This window comes from Anomaloglossus baeobatrachus, chromosome 6 (assembly GCF_048569485.1).
Source record: "Anomaloglossus baeobatrachus isolate aAnoBae1 chromosome 6, aAnoBae1.hap1, whole genome shotgun sequence".
In the NCBI taxonomy this organism is placed as follows: domain Eukaryota; kingdom Metazoa; phylum Chordata; class Amphibia; order Anura; family Aromobatidae; genus Anomaloglossus; species Anomaloglossus baeobatrachus.
The window spans coordinates 179,021,015-179,035,371 of NC_134358.1; the positions used below are offsets into that span (position 1 = coordinate 179,021,015).

General features: G+C 40.3%; 1 protein-coding gene across 4 annotated transcripts in view; it reads left to right on the forward strand.

Moving 5' to 3' along the window:
• MTCL1 (microtubule crosslinking factor 1) overlaps positions 1-14,357 on the forward strand; it is a 238,040-nt gene that overhangs the window by 219,892 nt on the left and 3,791 nt on the right. For 3 of the 4 annotated variants that reach the window (XM_075314532.1, XM_075314533.1, XM_075314535.1), the window contains 2 exons: positions 2,362-2,390; positions 2,611-4,129. In XM_075314532.1, coding sequence (XP_075170647.1) covers positions 2,362-2,390; positions 2,611-4,129 — 1,548 coding nt within the window. Of the gene's footprint in view, positions 1-2,361; positions 2,391-2,610; positions 4,130-5,514; positions 5,573-14,357 lie in introns of all 4 variants that reach the window. The other variant, XM_075314534.1, reaches the window with a different exon arrangement.

A 14,357-nucleotide genomic window follows, 5' to 3' on the forward strand; every position in this document is an offset into this window, starting at 1 on the left:
GTCCAAAGGCTTCTCTGGGGGTGGCTTATGTTTGGTAGAACAAAAGGATAGTTAGTAAAAAAATCAGACATGCCGGATCAAGCCCACTTACACATTAGACTGTTGGCCCTCAATATCATTGGGTTTGGTCAACATTAGTGAAATGTGTCTCAGGGGGCTTACCATTCAGAAAACATACAGTCATATGAAAAAGTTTGGGCACCCCTATTAATGTTAACCTTTTTTCTTTATAACAATTTGGGTTTTTGCAACAGCTATTTCAGTTTCATATATCTAATAACTGATGGACTGAGTAATATTTCTGGATTGAAATGAGGTTTATTGTACTAACAGAAAATGTGCAATCCGCATTTAAACAAAATTTGACCGGTGCAAAAGTATGGGCACCCTTATCAATTTCTTGTTTTAAACACTCCTAACTACTTTTTACTGACTTACTAAAGCACTAAATTGGTTTTGTAACCTCATTGAGCTTTGAACTTCATAGGCAGGTGTATCCAATCATGAGAAAAGGTATTTAAGGTGGCCACTTGCAAGTTGTTCTCCTATGAAGAGTGGCATCATGGGCTCCTCAAAACAACTCCCAAATGATCTGAAAACAAACATTATTCAACATAGTTGTTCAGGGGAAGGATGCAAAAAGTTGTCTCAGAGATTTAAACTGTCAGTTTCCAGTGTGAGGAACATAGTAAGGAAATGGAAGAACACAGGTACAGCTCTTGTTATGCCCAGAAGTGGCAGGCAGAGAAGAAGAATGGTGAGAACAGTCAAGGACAATCTACAGACCACCTCCAAAGACCTGCAGCATCATCTTGCTGCAGATGGTGTCAATGTGCATCGGTCAACAATACAGCGCACTTTGCACAAGGAGAAGCTGTATGGGAGAGTGATGCGAAAGAAGCCGTTTCTGCAAACACGCCACCAACAGAGTCGCCTGAGGTATGCAAAAGCACATTTAGACAAGCCAGTTACATTTTGGAAGAAGGTCATGTGGACTGATGAAACAAAGATTGAGTTGTTTGGTCATACATAAAGGCGTTATGCATGGAGGCAAAAAAACACGGCATTCCAAGAAATGCACTTGCTACCCACAGTAAAATTTGGTGGAGGTTCCATCATGCTTTGGGGCTGTGTGGCCAATGCCGGCACCGGGAATCTTGTTAAAGTTGAGGGTCGCATCGATTCAACTCAGTATCAGCAGATTCTTGACAATAATGTGCAAGAATCAGTGACGAAGTTGAAGTTACGCAGGGGATGGATATTTCAGCAAGACAATGATCCAAAACACCGCTCCAAATCTACTCAGGCATTCATGCAGATGAACAATTACAATGTTCTGGAATGGCCATCCCAGTCCCCAGATCTGAATATCATTGAACATCTGTGGGATGATTTGAAGCGTGCTGTCCATGCTCGGCGACCATCAAACTTAACTGAACTGGAATTGTTTTGTAAATAGGAATGGTCAAATATACCTTCATCCAGGAACTCATTAAAAGCTACAGGAAGCGACTAGAGGCTGTTATTTTTGCAAAAGGAGGATCTACAAAATATTAATGTCACTTTCTTTGTCGCTCCATTGGGAGACCCAGACAATTGGCTGGGTCTCCCAATTGGAGCTAGAAGAAAAGGAATTTACGGTAAGTAAACAAAATTCCCTTCTTCTTTGTCGCTCCATTGGGAGACCCAGCCAATTGTCTGGGTCTCCCAATTGGAGCTAGAAGAAAAGGAATTTACGGTAAGTAAACAAAATTCCCTTCTTTATGTTGAGGTGCCCATACTTTTGCACCGGTCAAATTTTGTTTAAATGCGGATTGCACATTTTCTGTTAGTACAATAAACCTCAATTCAATCCAGAAATATTACTGAGTCCATCAGTTATTAGATATATGAACCTGAAATAGCTGTTGCAAAAACCCAAATTGTTATAAAGAAAAAAAGGTTACCATTAATAGGGGTGCCCAAACTTTTTCATATGACTGTACATGCTCTGTCATTTATGTGCCATTCAGAAAACTTACAAATGTGCATGGTGGAAGGGAGGGGTTAAGAGAGATAACTGGAGGGTATGGTTGGCTGTCGTTTATGTCCCGCTGTCCCTTCTAATTTGCCATGTCATAACTCTTGTTCTTTGGCTGTATGTACCAATCTCAAAATAGAGGGGAAATGTTTTTGCCGTATTAAGACAAGTTTTAAATCTGACAGAATCAAAATTCAAATTGTCATTTTGTCTGGCACCTTGGTCAGTCCAAAAGGTAAAGTATATCAGTGGACACTGCTTCCTAAGAATATATCTGTAATGCGACATTTCCATGGTCACAGACAAATAAGCCTATAACAGTATGTTGCTTATTATTGCAGGAAGATTTACAAAAAGGAGGACTGCAGAGGTAAGTATTATTCTACTAAACTTGTAAGAAACTCATACTTTTTGTCAATCAGTCTGCATGAGATTTCATTACATGTGTTTTATAGACTTCTAAGTGGAGTTTGCATGTCTACTCTTTTGGTCTGTTTATATTTCATACATCCTTTCCCTCTTCTGTGTATTTGAATATGTGTAAAGATGGAGCCACATTTCTTAATGACTACATGCCCTTTGTCTTATAGGGTCATGTCTGTTTCCTCCATGTCTGAATTTCATCGATTAATGGAGAGCTCTCCTTTCCTTCCTGACAAGAATTTAGATATTTCTGGCGATAAGGATGAACTAACTCCTCCCTTGTCTCCTGATGACCTGAAGTACATTGAAGAGTTTAACAAAAATTGGGACTATAATAGTGTAGGTCAAGGTGATAAAGTCATGAGAGCAGGTGGGGAAAGAGCAGGGAATGGAAAAGTGGAGTCCAGGTCACCTTCTGAATCATTCCAGTCGCCTTCATGGTTTCTTACCACTAGTGTTACTATGACAACAAACACAATGACCAGTCCTGAACACTGCCTGAAGCAGTCTCCAAGAAGCCACAATGTTGCAGATAGAATGGGGGTTAGGGTTTTCCATAGTCCACCTTTGGTTCGTAGGTTTGATAAATCTGTTATTAATGGCAATGAAGAGATAAAGCACGTAGAGCCAGAATTACTTTTCTCTACACCAACAGTCAATGGAAGTGTTTCTGAAGGGAAAAATGGCACTGCTGAGGTCTTTGGGAGATGGCCATGTGACCATAATAATCAGCATAAAGACTTTTTAGAGAGCGGTTTACACCCAATGGACCGACCTGTTTGCACTACAGTCAGTTTTGCGTCTTCGTTGCACAGTATAGAGTTGTCAAGAAACATGAGTGATGACATGAAAGAAGTTGCCAATTCTGTAAGGAATGCCATCCGCACCAACCCAGTAGAATCTCAGTTTAGAGACATTGCTTGTCAGACCAATGGTTTAAAAAGTACAGGTACACAAACCACAAAAACCATTAGTGTTGGCTTGCAAACCGAAGCTTTGCGAAGCATTACCAGCAGTCCACACAAGTGTCTGACGCCTAAAGGAGGTTGTACTCCTATTTCTTCACCTTCTCGTAGGAACAGGCAAGTTGCTCCAGCTATTGAAAAGGTCCAAGCAAAGTTTGAGCGTAGTTGTTGTTCCCCAAAATATGGTTCTCCAAAACTGCAAAAGAAACCTCTAGCCAAAGCAGATCAGCCAGCTAATCGTGCCCCTTCAGGTACACCCCAAAGAGGATTCAATGAGTCTGCGTGGGCCAGATCAACAACGACAAGAGAGAGCCCTGTTCATACAACTATCAACGATGGTCTTTCAAGTCTTTTCAATATTATTGACCACAGTCCGATAACTTGTGACCATTCACAAAAGACATCAAGGCCAAGTAGCAGATCTCGGTCAGCTGAAGCCCGACCAGAGTTTGGGACCATGTCTGATGGGTGCATTGATGGCAGGGGGAGGTCACCAAGTCCTATTCGCATAACTATAGACCTTCAAAGGGATCAGTACACCGATATAAGCTACAGTAGACAAGACCTCTCTACTCCTCCAGGCTACTCTCTGACAGAAAATGCTGCCAGAATACTTAGCAAGAAGCTCTTAGAAGATCAAAAGCAACCTCCAGATAGTCCAACGAGAGGCTACAGACCCAACACTGCTGCTGAACTATTAAAAATTGAGCAAGCAATTGAGGTAAGAGATTTATGTATGCAGCATTGTTGTTTCTAGAATAATATTTTATCAATAAAAATTAGGGGTCCAAAGACCTGCAACTTATTGGAGGAATAAGAGGTCTCAAAGGCACAACTATAATAGGATTCAAAGAAAAACAATTGTGTGCCAGGACTAATGAATATTAATATTATTATTAAAAAATAATTAAACATGAAAAAACATATGTATAAAAATAGACCCAAAAGACAAATTGATGGGTGAGCCAATAAGGAGACTCCCAATAATGAGAAGGCACCAATTAATAATATAATATAGTAAAACATCAAAAGGGAGAGTACTATAAAAGTCTGATTGTATAAGTAACTGGTACTTGCATAGGTATAAACTTGCATAGCCTTTAGAGTGCCAAATAGCGTAATTGCCAAAAATTAAATCATAAAGCACAAAAAGTGCATGCAATCAACAAAGGCTCACCCATCAAATACCCGGCGCGTTTCACAAATGCTTCATACAGAACAATTGGTGAACAAACCATCTTGTTAGCCTACTTGGCAGAATGTATTAGGTTCCTAAAAAGTATCACCTCCAATGAAAATTTCATTGTGTCATGATGTTAAGCTTTTTTCACTGATTAAGATCAAAGAGGGCTATCATTTCTGAAAAATATTGTTTGAATGTGTTGCTTAGTATTTCCAATTCTATCTTATATTAGACTTTAAAATGTGGATAACAATAGAACATTTTTGAAAGAGGAATATTCAGGATTGTTAACAATTCACTTCCAATAAACTTTTAGAGCCGAAAAACACACCATATATTTTACCATTATCCTGATGAGTGTTCCAGTTCTTAAGAAACTGTTGAAAACCATTGATCAATAAGCTGCAGAATGGCCACAAGCTGGAAATGCTGACTATAGCATGGTTTCTCAAGAAGGTGGAAATCACTCATCAGAAAAATTACTAATTGGACCTGATATGACTTTATATTTTCCTGGGACTGAAAAGTTTCATTGCTCTCATTAACTATTCTACAATGTACAGTGAGCATCATTGTTCTATTGAAGCTCATTGTGTTGCCCCAATACAAATTCTGTAAAGGGTGGGTGTTTTACAGTGGTTGAGATAAGTCTAACCACTGTCTTAATGGTAAAAAATGGCTACGAGAGATGCTTGTTGGCATATATATATATTCTGATTTATTAGGTTGATCTTGGTTGTAGCACAGTCCATGTATTCTTTGCAACTAACAATATTATTGATATTTCTTTCTTGTAACTCTTCCTTGTAACAGCCTTTAGCAACGTGGAAATATCCATCTACTGGAAAAAGACAACTAATTCTGATTATTTGCTTTAATGCAGTCTTCAATCTGTTTGCTTTCTTTCTGTCTATCCTGTCTAGAATCAAACTGTCTTACTAACTGCCCCCTGGGGACTCTAACTATGCCTGCTACACAGCTGTAAGTTTTCATTTATTCTTCGTTTCCACTTTTTTTTTTAATTTTACTCAAACTTTTGAATACTGTTTTGAAGCACAGCCAAAAATAAATGGATTTGGACACATAGATGCAGCCATCAAAGCAATCGCTAGCTGCTCTTGGCTTTCTCCGTGTTCACAACGATCACTTTATAAGTCAGTACTTTAAATATAGATACCACTCGCAAATGTTATTTATAAACTCAATCTAGAAGAGCTTGGAAGAACGTTTAAAGTCTTACTGGGATAAAACCAGACCAAGCTGGACAGCAAATTTTAGTATGATTCAGGCCATGTATATAGCTAATCGTAAAAGAACAGCATTGTGTGATTTTGTTCTGTAAAGAACAACAGACCGCCCCATCTGTCTGCACCAATAGTATGACTAAAAGTGTGCTGACCGTTATGCAAGTCATAGCAAAATGGTCTCCACTCAAAATGTTTTTCTTTTCCATTATTCATATGAGATATAATTTTATTATTATTAAAATGACTGAGACACTATACATCGAGCTGTAATATTCATCGTCGATTAATCCCAGGACCCATGTGATCAGCGCACTTAAAAAAAGTTCCCGCTGCTGCCTATGTTTTTGTTGCTTAGCTGCCTTAAGAACACAATGGCTGATGGAGTGGTCTAACTGGGCAAAGTTTACAGTAATTTATACATTTTAAAACAATACTCTATAGAAAATAGTTGCCTATTTGCCTTATGCCGATACCTACACACATATACAAATGTTTGTACAGGCAGTCCCTGGCTTACAAATTAGACTGGTTCTGTATGTTTGTATGTAATTTGGAAGAGGCCTGGCAAAAAGGAAAAACAACTGATACCTCATTGCTGACCTCTGCCGCTGACCTCCATCAGGTCCTCTTCCTTATGAAGTTGCTTGCCACATCTGTTGCCTCTTCAGTATAGGCCAGGACTTCCAGTCTCGTCCAGGCCTGGAGGTTATAAAAATGTGGTGCACATCTTTGACTTTGCCACACGCAGTGATCTCTGAGATCTAGATGTGGCCAGAAATCCTAGCCTACAATGAAATAAATTTGTAGTGTTTCATCCAGCGTATCACTCCAAAAGGCAGTCTCTTGTAGTTAAAAAATAACTTTTATTTTTACAAAGATTAAAAAGACATCTTCCGTGTACCTGACATACTATATGTAGCGTATTCTCGGATGTTCCCTTCAGACTACGCGTTTCGACATGCTAGATGCCTTCATCATGGTCTATGCAGATGGATGAAACTCTACAAATTTATCTTGTTTTCTGGGTGTGCTTCCAGCCCTCCCTCCCATGTCGGATCCTCCTGAGTCCATAGCCATACAGTCGGTCAACTGATTGTGGCTTTTGTATTTTCTTTTGAACCTATAATGAAGAGGCAGTAGATGTGGCACGCAACAGTGGAAAAATGAGGATCTGACGGGGCAACAAAATAGCTAACAGTTTTTCTGTTTTTGTTTTTTTTTTGTTTTTTTTTATACCAATGCGCTTCTCATCACTCACCTCTCCAGCCGCCTCACTTCCTGACTATTGTGGCCTTGCAATACGCAGGTCTGAGACTTGGACTCGGCGGGAAGTCCTGGCCAATAGTGAATAGGTCGGAGATGCGGCTCGTGATGGTGGAAAGAAAAGAAACAGATGGCGTGCAGTGGGGCGGCTGAAGAGGTGAGTATTGTTCTTTTTATTACAATATTCTCCTCATTGCTCTCCACTCTCACCACCTTGGTTCCTGCTGTCCAGTCCTCTTCTTTCGGCCACTGCACACTATATCTACGTCCTCTTAAGTATAGATCAGGTCTTCCAACTGCATACAGGCCTAGGAGGTCACTATGCCATAAGATCATGGTAAAATTCTTGCTATCATTACGTCATGATCTTTAAACACACAGTGACTTCCAAGGCCTGGGTTCGGTCAGAAGTTCTGGCCTATATTGAAGAGGCCAGATATATGTCATGCAATGGCGAAAGGAACAAGACCAGGCAGCAGGGAGGTCGGATGGGTGAGAGATTAGGTGAGTATAATTTTTCTCTTTTTTACCTTGCATTCGTAAGAAGTAGAAGTAGAAATTTGTAAGTCGGATGTTCGATAGTCAGTGACTGTCTGCATCTACAGTATATCTCAAATGTAAATATACCCCTCGCATTTTTGTAAATATTTTATTACTGTATTTTCCGGTGTAGAAGACGACGCCCAACTTTTCCAGTTAAAATATAGAGTTTGTGATATACCGTATATACTCAAGTATAAGCCGACCCGAGTAATGAGCCCATTGTTTAGTAATGTGCCCTGCAGTAATGTTCCCATCCTTGTCCCCCCCCCTTGTAGTAATGACCCCATTGTTTAGTAATGTCCTCCTACTGGTCCCACTCTTGTCCCCTATTATGCTGTTGTTTACACACAATAAAAAATATTGTCACCTCTCCTCTGTTCACACGGTGTCATCAGCTTCTTTTGGCAGACCGCAGGCCCATGGACCCCTCCATGCTAGCGTCCGGTGCACGAAGCCACCGCAGCGCTGACAGCAGCAGTGGCGGCGGCCCCATGTACAGGACACGATCATGGAGGAGTGCTTCTTGCGGGCCGCAGGCATATAGACCCCTCCATGATCGCATCCTGTACACGGGGCCGCCGCCGATGCTGTCAGCGCTTTACTGCAGTTGAATGCTTTACGACACCGCAAAGCATTCAACTGCAGTAAAGTCATGACGGCAGCCTGCAGCAGCGACTCCGTGCACCAGACGCTATCACGGAGGGGTCTGTGGGCCTGCGGTCTGCCAGAAGAAGCAGGTAAGAGGGCACCGCGGGAACGGAGGAGAGGTGAGAATATTTTTTATTGTGTAAGCAACGGCATAATAGGGGACAAGAAGGGAACCAGTAGGAGGACATTACTAAACAATGGTCTCTTGCAGCATCGTGCACCACCATATAAGACAACACTCGGCGTATAAGACGACCCCCGACTTTGGAGAAGATTTTCAGGGGTTAAAAAGTCATCTTATACGCCGGAAAATACGGTATATCTTTTCATGGGACAACACTGAAGATACGACACTTTGATACAATGTAAAGTAGTGTACAATTTGCATAGCATTGTAAATTTGGTGTGCCCTCAAAATAACTAAACACACAGCCATTAATGTCAAAACTGCTGGCAACAAATGTGAGTGCACCGCTAAGTGAAAATGGCCACATTGTGCCCAAAGTGTCAATATTTATGTGGCCACCATTATTTTCAATCACGGCCTTAACACTATTGGGCATGGAGTTCACTAGAGCATCACAGGAGCCACCAGAACCTTTTCCATCCTCCATGACAACATCATGGAGCTGGTGGATGTTAGAGACTTTGCTCTCCTCCACCTTCCATTTGAGGATACCTCAGAGATGTTCAGTAGGGTTTAGGTTTGGAGACATGTTTGACCATTCCAATCCTCAGTTTCTTAAGCAAGGCAGTGAGTGTCTTGGAGGTGTGTTTGGGGTCGCTATCATATTGGCATTCAGCCCTGGAATCCAGTTTCCTAAGTGAGGGAATCAAGCTCTGCTTCAATAAACGGTAGCTCCCCACAGCCAGCAGCTAGCCTACATCCCCAAAACATGACACTTCCACCACCATGCTTGACTGTCAGCAGGGCACAGTTGTCTTTGTACTCCTCACCTGATTTGGCACTCAAACGTATTGAATGAAACAAAAAGATCCCTTTAATGGGTTGCACCATGCGTAATGTACAAAATAATATTTGACGTTTCGGTCTCAATGACCTTTCTCAAAAAATACACTAAAGAAGGACAAAGATGACAAAAAAAAAGAAAAAGTACAAAAACTCATAATCAAGGACATGACACAATCATGTGTCATATCCTTGGGTATGTTTTGTATTTTTTCTTTTTTGCCAGACCAATGTGATGCAGTGTGTGGTGTATGGTGTGAGCACTGACAGGTGGACTCCCCACCCTTGTAACCTCTGCAGCAGTGTTGGCAGCGCTCATACATCTATTTTGAAAAGACAAACTCTGGATCTGACGGTGAGCACATGCACTCAGCTTTTGATCGACCATGGCAAGGCCTGATCTGAGTGGGTTATGTCTTGTTAAACCACTGCATGGTCTTGGCCACTGTGCTGCAGCTCAGATTCAGGGTGGTGGCAATCTTATAGCCTAGGCCATCTTTATGTAGACTAACGATTCTTTTTTTCAGATCCTCAGAGAATTCTTTGCCATGAGGTGTCATGTTAAACTTACAGTGACCAGTATGAGAGAGTGTGTGAGTGATAACACCAAATTTATCATACCTGCTCCCCATTCACACCTGAGACCTTGTAACACTAATGAGTAACATGACACTGGGCAGGGGAGAAAAATGTATAATTGGGCCACAATTTGGCCATTTTTGCTTAGGGGGTGTACTCAGTGTTGTTGCCAGCGGTTTTGCCATTAATGTTTCTGTGTTTAGTTATTTTGAGGGAACACCAAATGTACACTATTGTACTTGCACAAGCTGTACACTGACTAGTTTACTTTGTATCAAAGTGTCATATCTTCTATCTATCTATATATTCTTCATATCTAATATATGTACAAAAATGTGAGAGGTGCACTCACTTTTGTTATATACTGTAAATACGGCAAAATAAAACTTCTGTATAGTCTCTGCACAATACAGACAATAAAATGCCCAGGTTATACCCTCCTACAGTGCCTAAATAAACCTTCATAAAGGATCCAAATTACACTACCTTATAGTGACACATAATACTGGCAAATATTCCTCGCACATCTCTAGCTATGCCCAAATAATAAATAAACTAATATAGTATCAGAATGGAAAGGAGCTGCATGCAGGGGCTTATCAGTTTTTGTAGTGCTATTGCCCTGTCATATTGAAGAATCAGCAGTATAATAATGCTGCCCTCTGATAATAATAACATTAGCTTGTCATGTCCTAGTCTAAACGACAAAGCTAAAAACAAGCTGCAAAATGCAGAATTTACCACTCCATTGCATGTGCTCTCAGTGTCCAGTGCGGATTGACGGGTTTTTCTATATTAATAATCACAAAAACACTAAAAACAAAATTGTAATCCACAAAGTGTGTGATTTTCTAATAAATGGTGACATTCTATAATATATGATAATATAATACAACTACTAAACAAACCCTCATAGGTGTCCTTGTAATTTGAATAATATATAATCATTGTAGAATTTTATATTTCTATTTAAGTTGCGTATAGTTTTCGATGTCTGGCTTACTGCTTTGTTGCATGCAATTTTTTCAGTCTCCAATATTGTTATCCTGACTCCTTCATTTCCATTGTTGAAGTAATTATCAGATATTTCTCTTCTAACTGCTTTGTCATGTTGTCCATGTTTTCATGTTAATCACTAAATTCACAGTCATGTAAAAATCAGTCATTTAAAAAAAGGAATAAGGGTTCCCATAGTTACTACTATAATGTAGAAAAAACAAAAAAGCCAGCTCAACTCAAAATGGCATGTATTATAAGATGTGCACTGCACTAAAAATTCCAAACTGTACTATTTTATAATTTGTATCGTTTTGTTGTGTGGCTATCTTATCGAGTGAATTCAATTCTCACCTATCAACAGGATTATCTATGAGTAGGCGTCCAACCATTGGGATCTACACCAATTGGCAAAACGAAGCACGTATGCACATACATGATCACCACTTTATTCATTCATTCTCTATTTGGTTGCCAGAGAAAGCCACGCACAGCACACTGCAGCCACATAAGGAATGTATGCAGCGGCAATCCAGCATGTGTATTACAGCTTCATTACAACGGCAATAAAAAACGCCAGTGACAGTCACAGTGGTTGGATCCCCACTGGTCCAATGGATAGATGAGAACTAGTTTTCAACGAACAACCCCCTCCTTTAAAGGTAATCTGTCAGCAGGTTTTTTCTATGTAATCTGAAGACAGCATGCTGCAAGGGTTAAAACATAGAATTCAGAGAGGCCTGTCTTGTCAAGGTCTGATTTATTGTTTATTTGCAATGCTTGTATAACCAGTAGGACTTCTCATTGCTCGGACTAAAATGTGATGCACACTGCAGTCCGGCACACCACCTCCTCTGATTGACAACTCACTGTCAATGTGCAATCTCTATAGAGAGCCTGGTGGGGGCAGCACAGCTCTCTCAGCTCTGCTAAATTGCTAAATGTAAAAATTCAGATTTTGTTAAAACGGCTGCACCCAGTAATCTAAGTGATACATTGTTGGATTCAGAATCTCTTTGCCTACATTGTGCTACTCTCAGATGAGGTAGCAAAAACCTGCTGACAGATTCCCTTTAAGCACATAGATATATTATAGTTGGGATACTGCCGCCACAGACTGCATCCACACTGCCCTACCTTATCTCTGCATCCCTCATATGAAGGGTGTGTGGACCTTTTAATGTTACACGGCTACTCACCTTAAAATAATTCTTTAGTATGGTGCCCATGAAGTTCCCATGTCTCTGATGCAGATAAAAAAAATCAGAAAATGTTTGTAGAATTTGTGTGATGTAGTAATGTATAATGTGAAGCAATGTATCCAAGGTTCAAGTTAAGCATCTTCTTAGTTGGATACAATTACTAAGTGTTCACCTTATTGTCACACATTCGTATAATGCATGGATGTAGAGTCACAAGCACTTTGAAATAACCAATGAAGCATTCACTTAAAGATTACCTCCAGTGATCAGGTTTAGAGTCTAATAGTATATACTCCTCAGTGTGTAAATTCAACATTTTAGCATAGAAAATAAACTGTAGCCTTTTATGTTGTTTTTTTACCTTGAATCACATGTAGGCTACAGATTTCATTCATTTAAAGGACCGATATTTTTATAAGTTATTCTTTCTTAGCAGTGTAAAGGAGGACATGCTGGAAAGGGAGCGCAAAGATACAACATTTGATGATATAAGGCTATGTGCACACGTTGCGTTCTGTCCCTGCAGAAATTTCTGCAGCGATTTGAACAGCACACGTGCGCTTCAAATCGCTGCAGAAAGAGTCCGTAATGAAAAAAAAAAAAAAGCCGATTCCATGCGCTCTGAGTGCAGCCCCTCCCATAGACAGAGCGGGGGCTGCATGCAGAGCGCACAAAATAAGTGACATGTCACTTCTTAGAACGCACGCTTCGGGCAGCAGCTGAAGCGCTGCGCTCTAATACGCCACGTGCGCACGTCTCCTGCATAATCTTCATAGACTGTGCAGGGGACGCAGGACGCATGCAGTTACGCTGCGGTGTAGATCGCAGCGTAACTGTATGCAAATACGCAACGTGCACACAGAGCCTAAGGGTCAGGGCAGATAATGCAGATATGATGTGGTTGATGCAGTAAAAAATAAAGTGTAATTTCTTGCATAAAGTTTTTGCTTAAGCAAAAATTTGTCACTGGAGGTATGCTTTAAGCTAGACCTTCATTTAGCATTTCCCTGATTGATAACTGTTTCTGATCATCACAAGCTTTGTGTTTTGTCTTTCTCCCTTCACTTTCTTTATTTATATTGTTCGGCTTAATAACTCACTTGACTGTTATGGACGTCTGTCTCACTATTTCTAACTGGGCATTTTCCAATACTAACCCCATAACAATCTTTGTTTTCTTCTTTCCTGTTGCTCGGTATGTCTTTTGTGATCTCCCTAGTGTCTGTGATCACCCAGTGTTTGATCTTTGTCATTCTTGGAGGTTATTTCTCAAGCTATTCCGCACATTAGAAGACTTATATTTCAGGCTGCAAGCATTTATTATGAAATTCCATAACAGCCGTTGCCCAATGTTTTCTTATTTCAAGCTTTCCCATAACAAGCAGAATGGTGTAGGGGTTATTTTTAAAGGGAATCTGCCACCAGGGTTGTGCTATGTAATCTAAGACCACCATAATGTTGCTGCAGAGTGCCTGATTACAGTGATGTGATTACTACACTGTTTTGCTTTTTCAATACAGTCAGTGTTTTATCAGCAGGAGGTTATCACTACAGGACAACTGGCCCCATGCCTCCTAGTCCAACCACAGTCCCAGCAGCTCTGTCACTATGGTATGCAATGTACACAGAAAGCTATATTGTGGGCGGGTAATACATGGCTCAACAACCAAGCTCTGCTAGAACTGTAGCAAAAGTAATAGTGCTAGAAAATAGAAGCGCTGATAGGGTTTTACCCGATAAATAACAGATTAGTAATATAAATTAATACACTCACCCAAAATGGTTGTGAAGGGTCACAACCACCATAGATAGCATAGGATAATGGCAGCTGCTGCGGCCCCACGTGCTGAAGTCTTCAGTATAAGAGGAGAAAAAGGTTTAACCCCTTTTTCTCCTCTTATACTGAAGAGAACTGTAGCAAAGAAAACTGACTCTATTATATCTGCTGCACCCAGTAAACTAAGTGATACATCACTGGAATCAGGGTCTCAGTACCTGCCTTATGCTGCTATCAGATTACGTAGCAAAAACCTGCTGACAAATTCCCTTTAACAGTTTACGACTGCTGTTTTATAGGCAGAATATAAGCTTTTGTTAGCGGCAGCCTATATTGTGCTGAATTTTTGGAGAAACCGTTGACAACTAGATTTTTCCAACAAATTTTCTACTATATGACCATTCTAAAGGCAATCGTTATAATAGTAGTAATTAGTTGTTGGTAACTAACAAAAACTTTTATTTTTCTTTGATGAAAAAGGAACAAGACATGCTCCCAACCATCAATTATGCGCTTGATACATAATCCTCCTTGTGGGTCC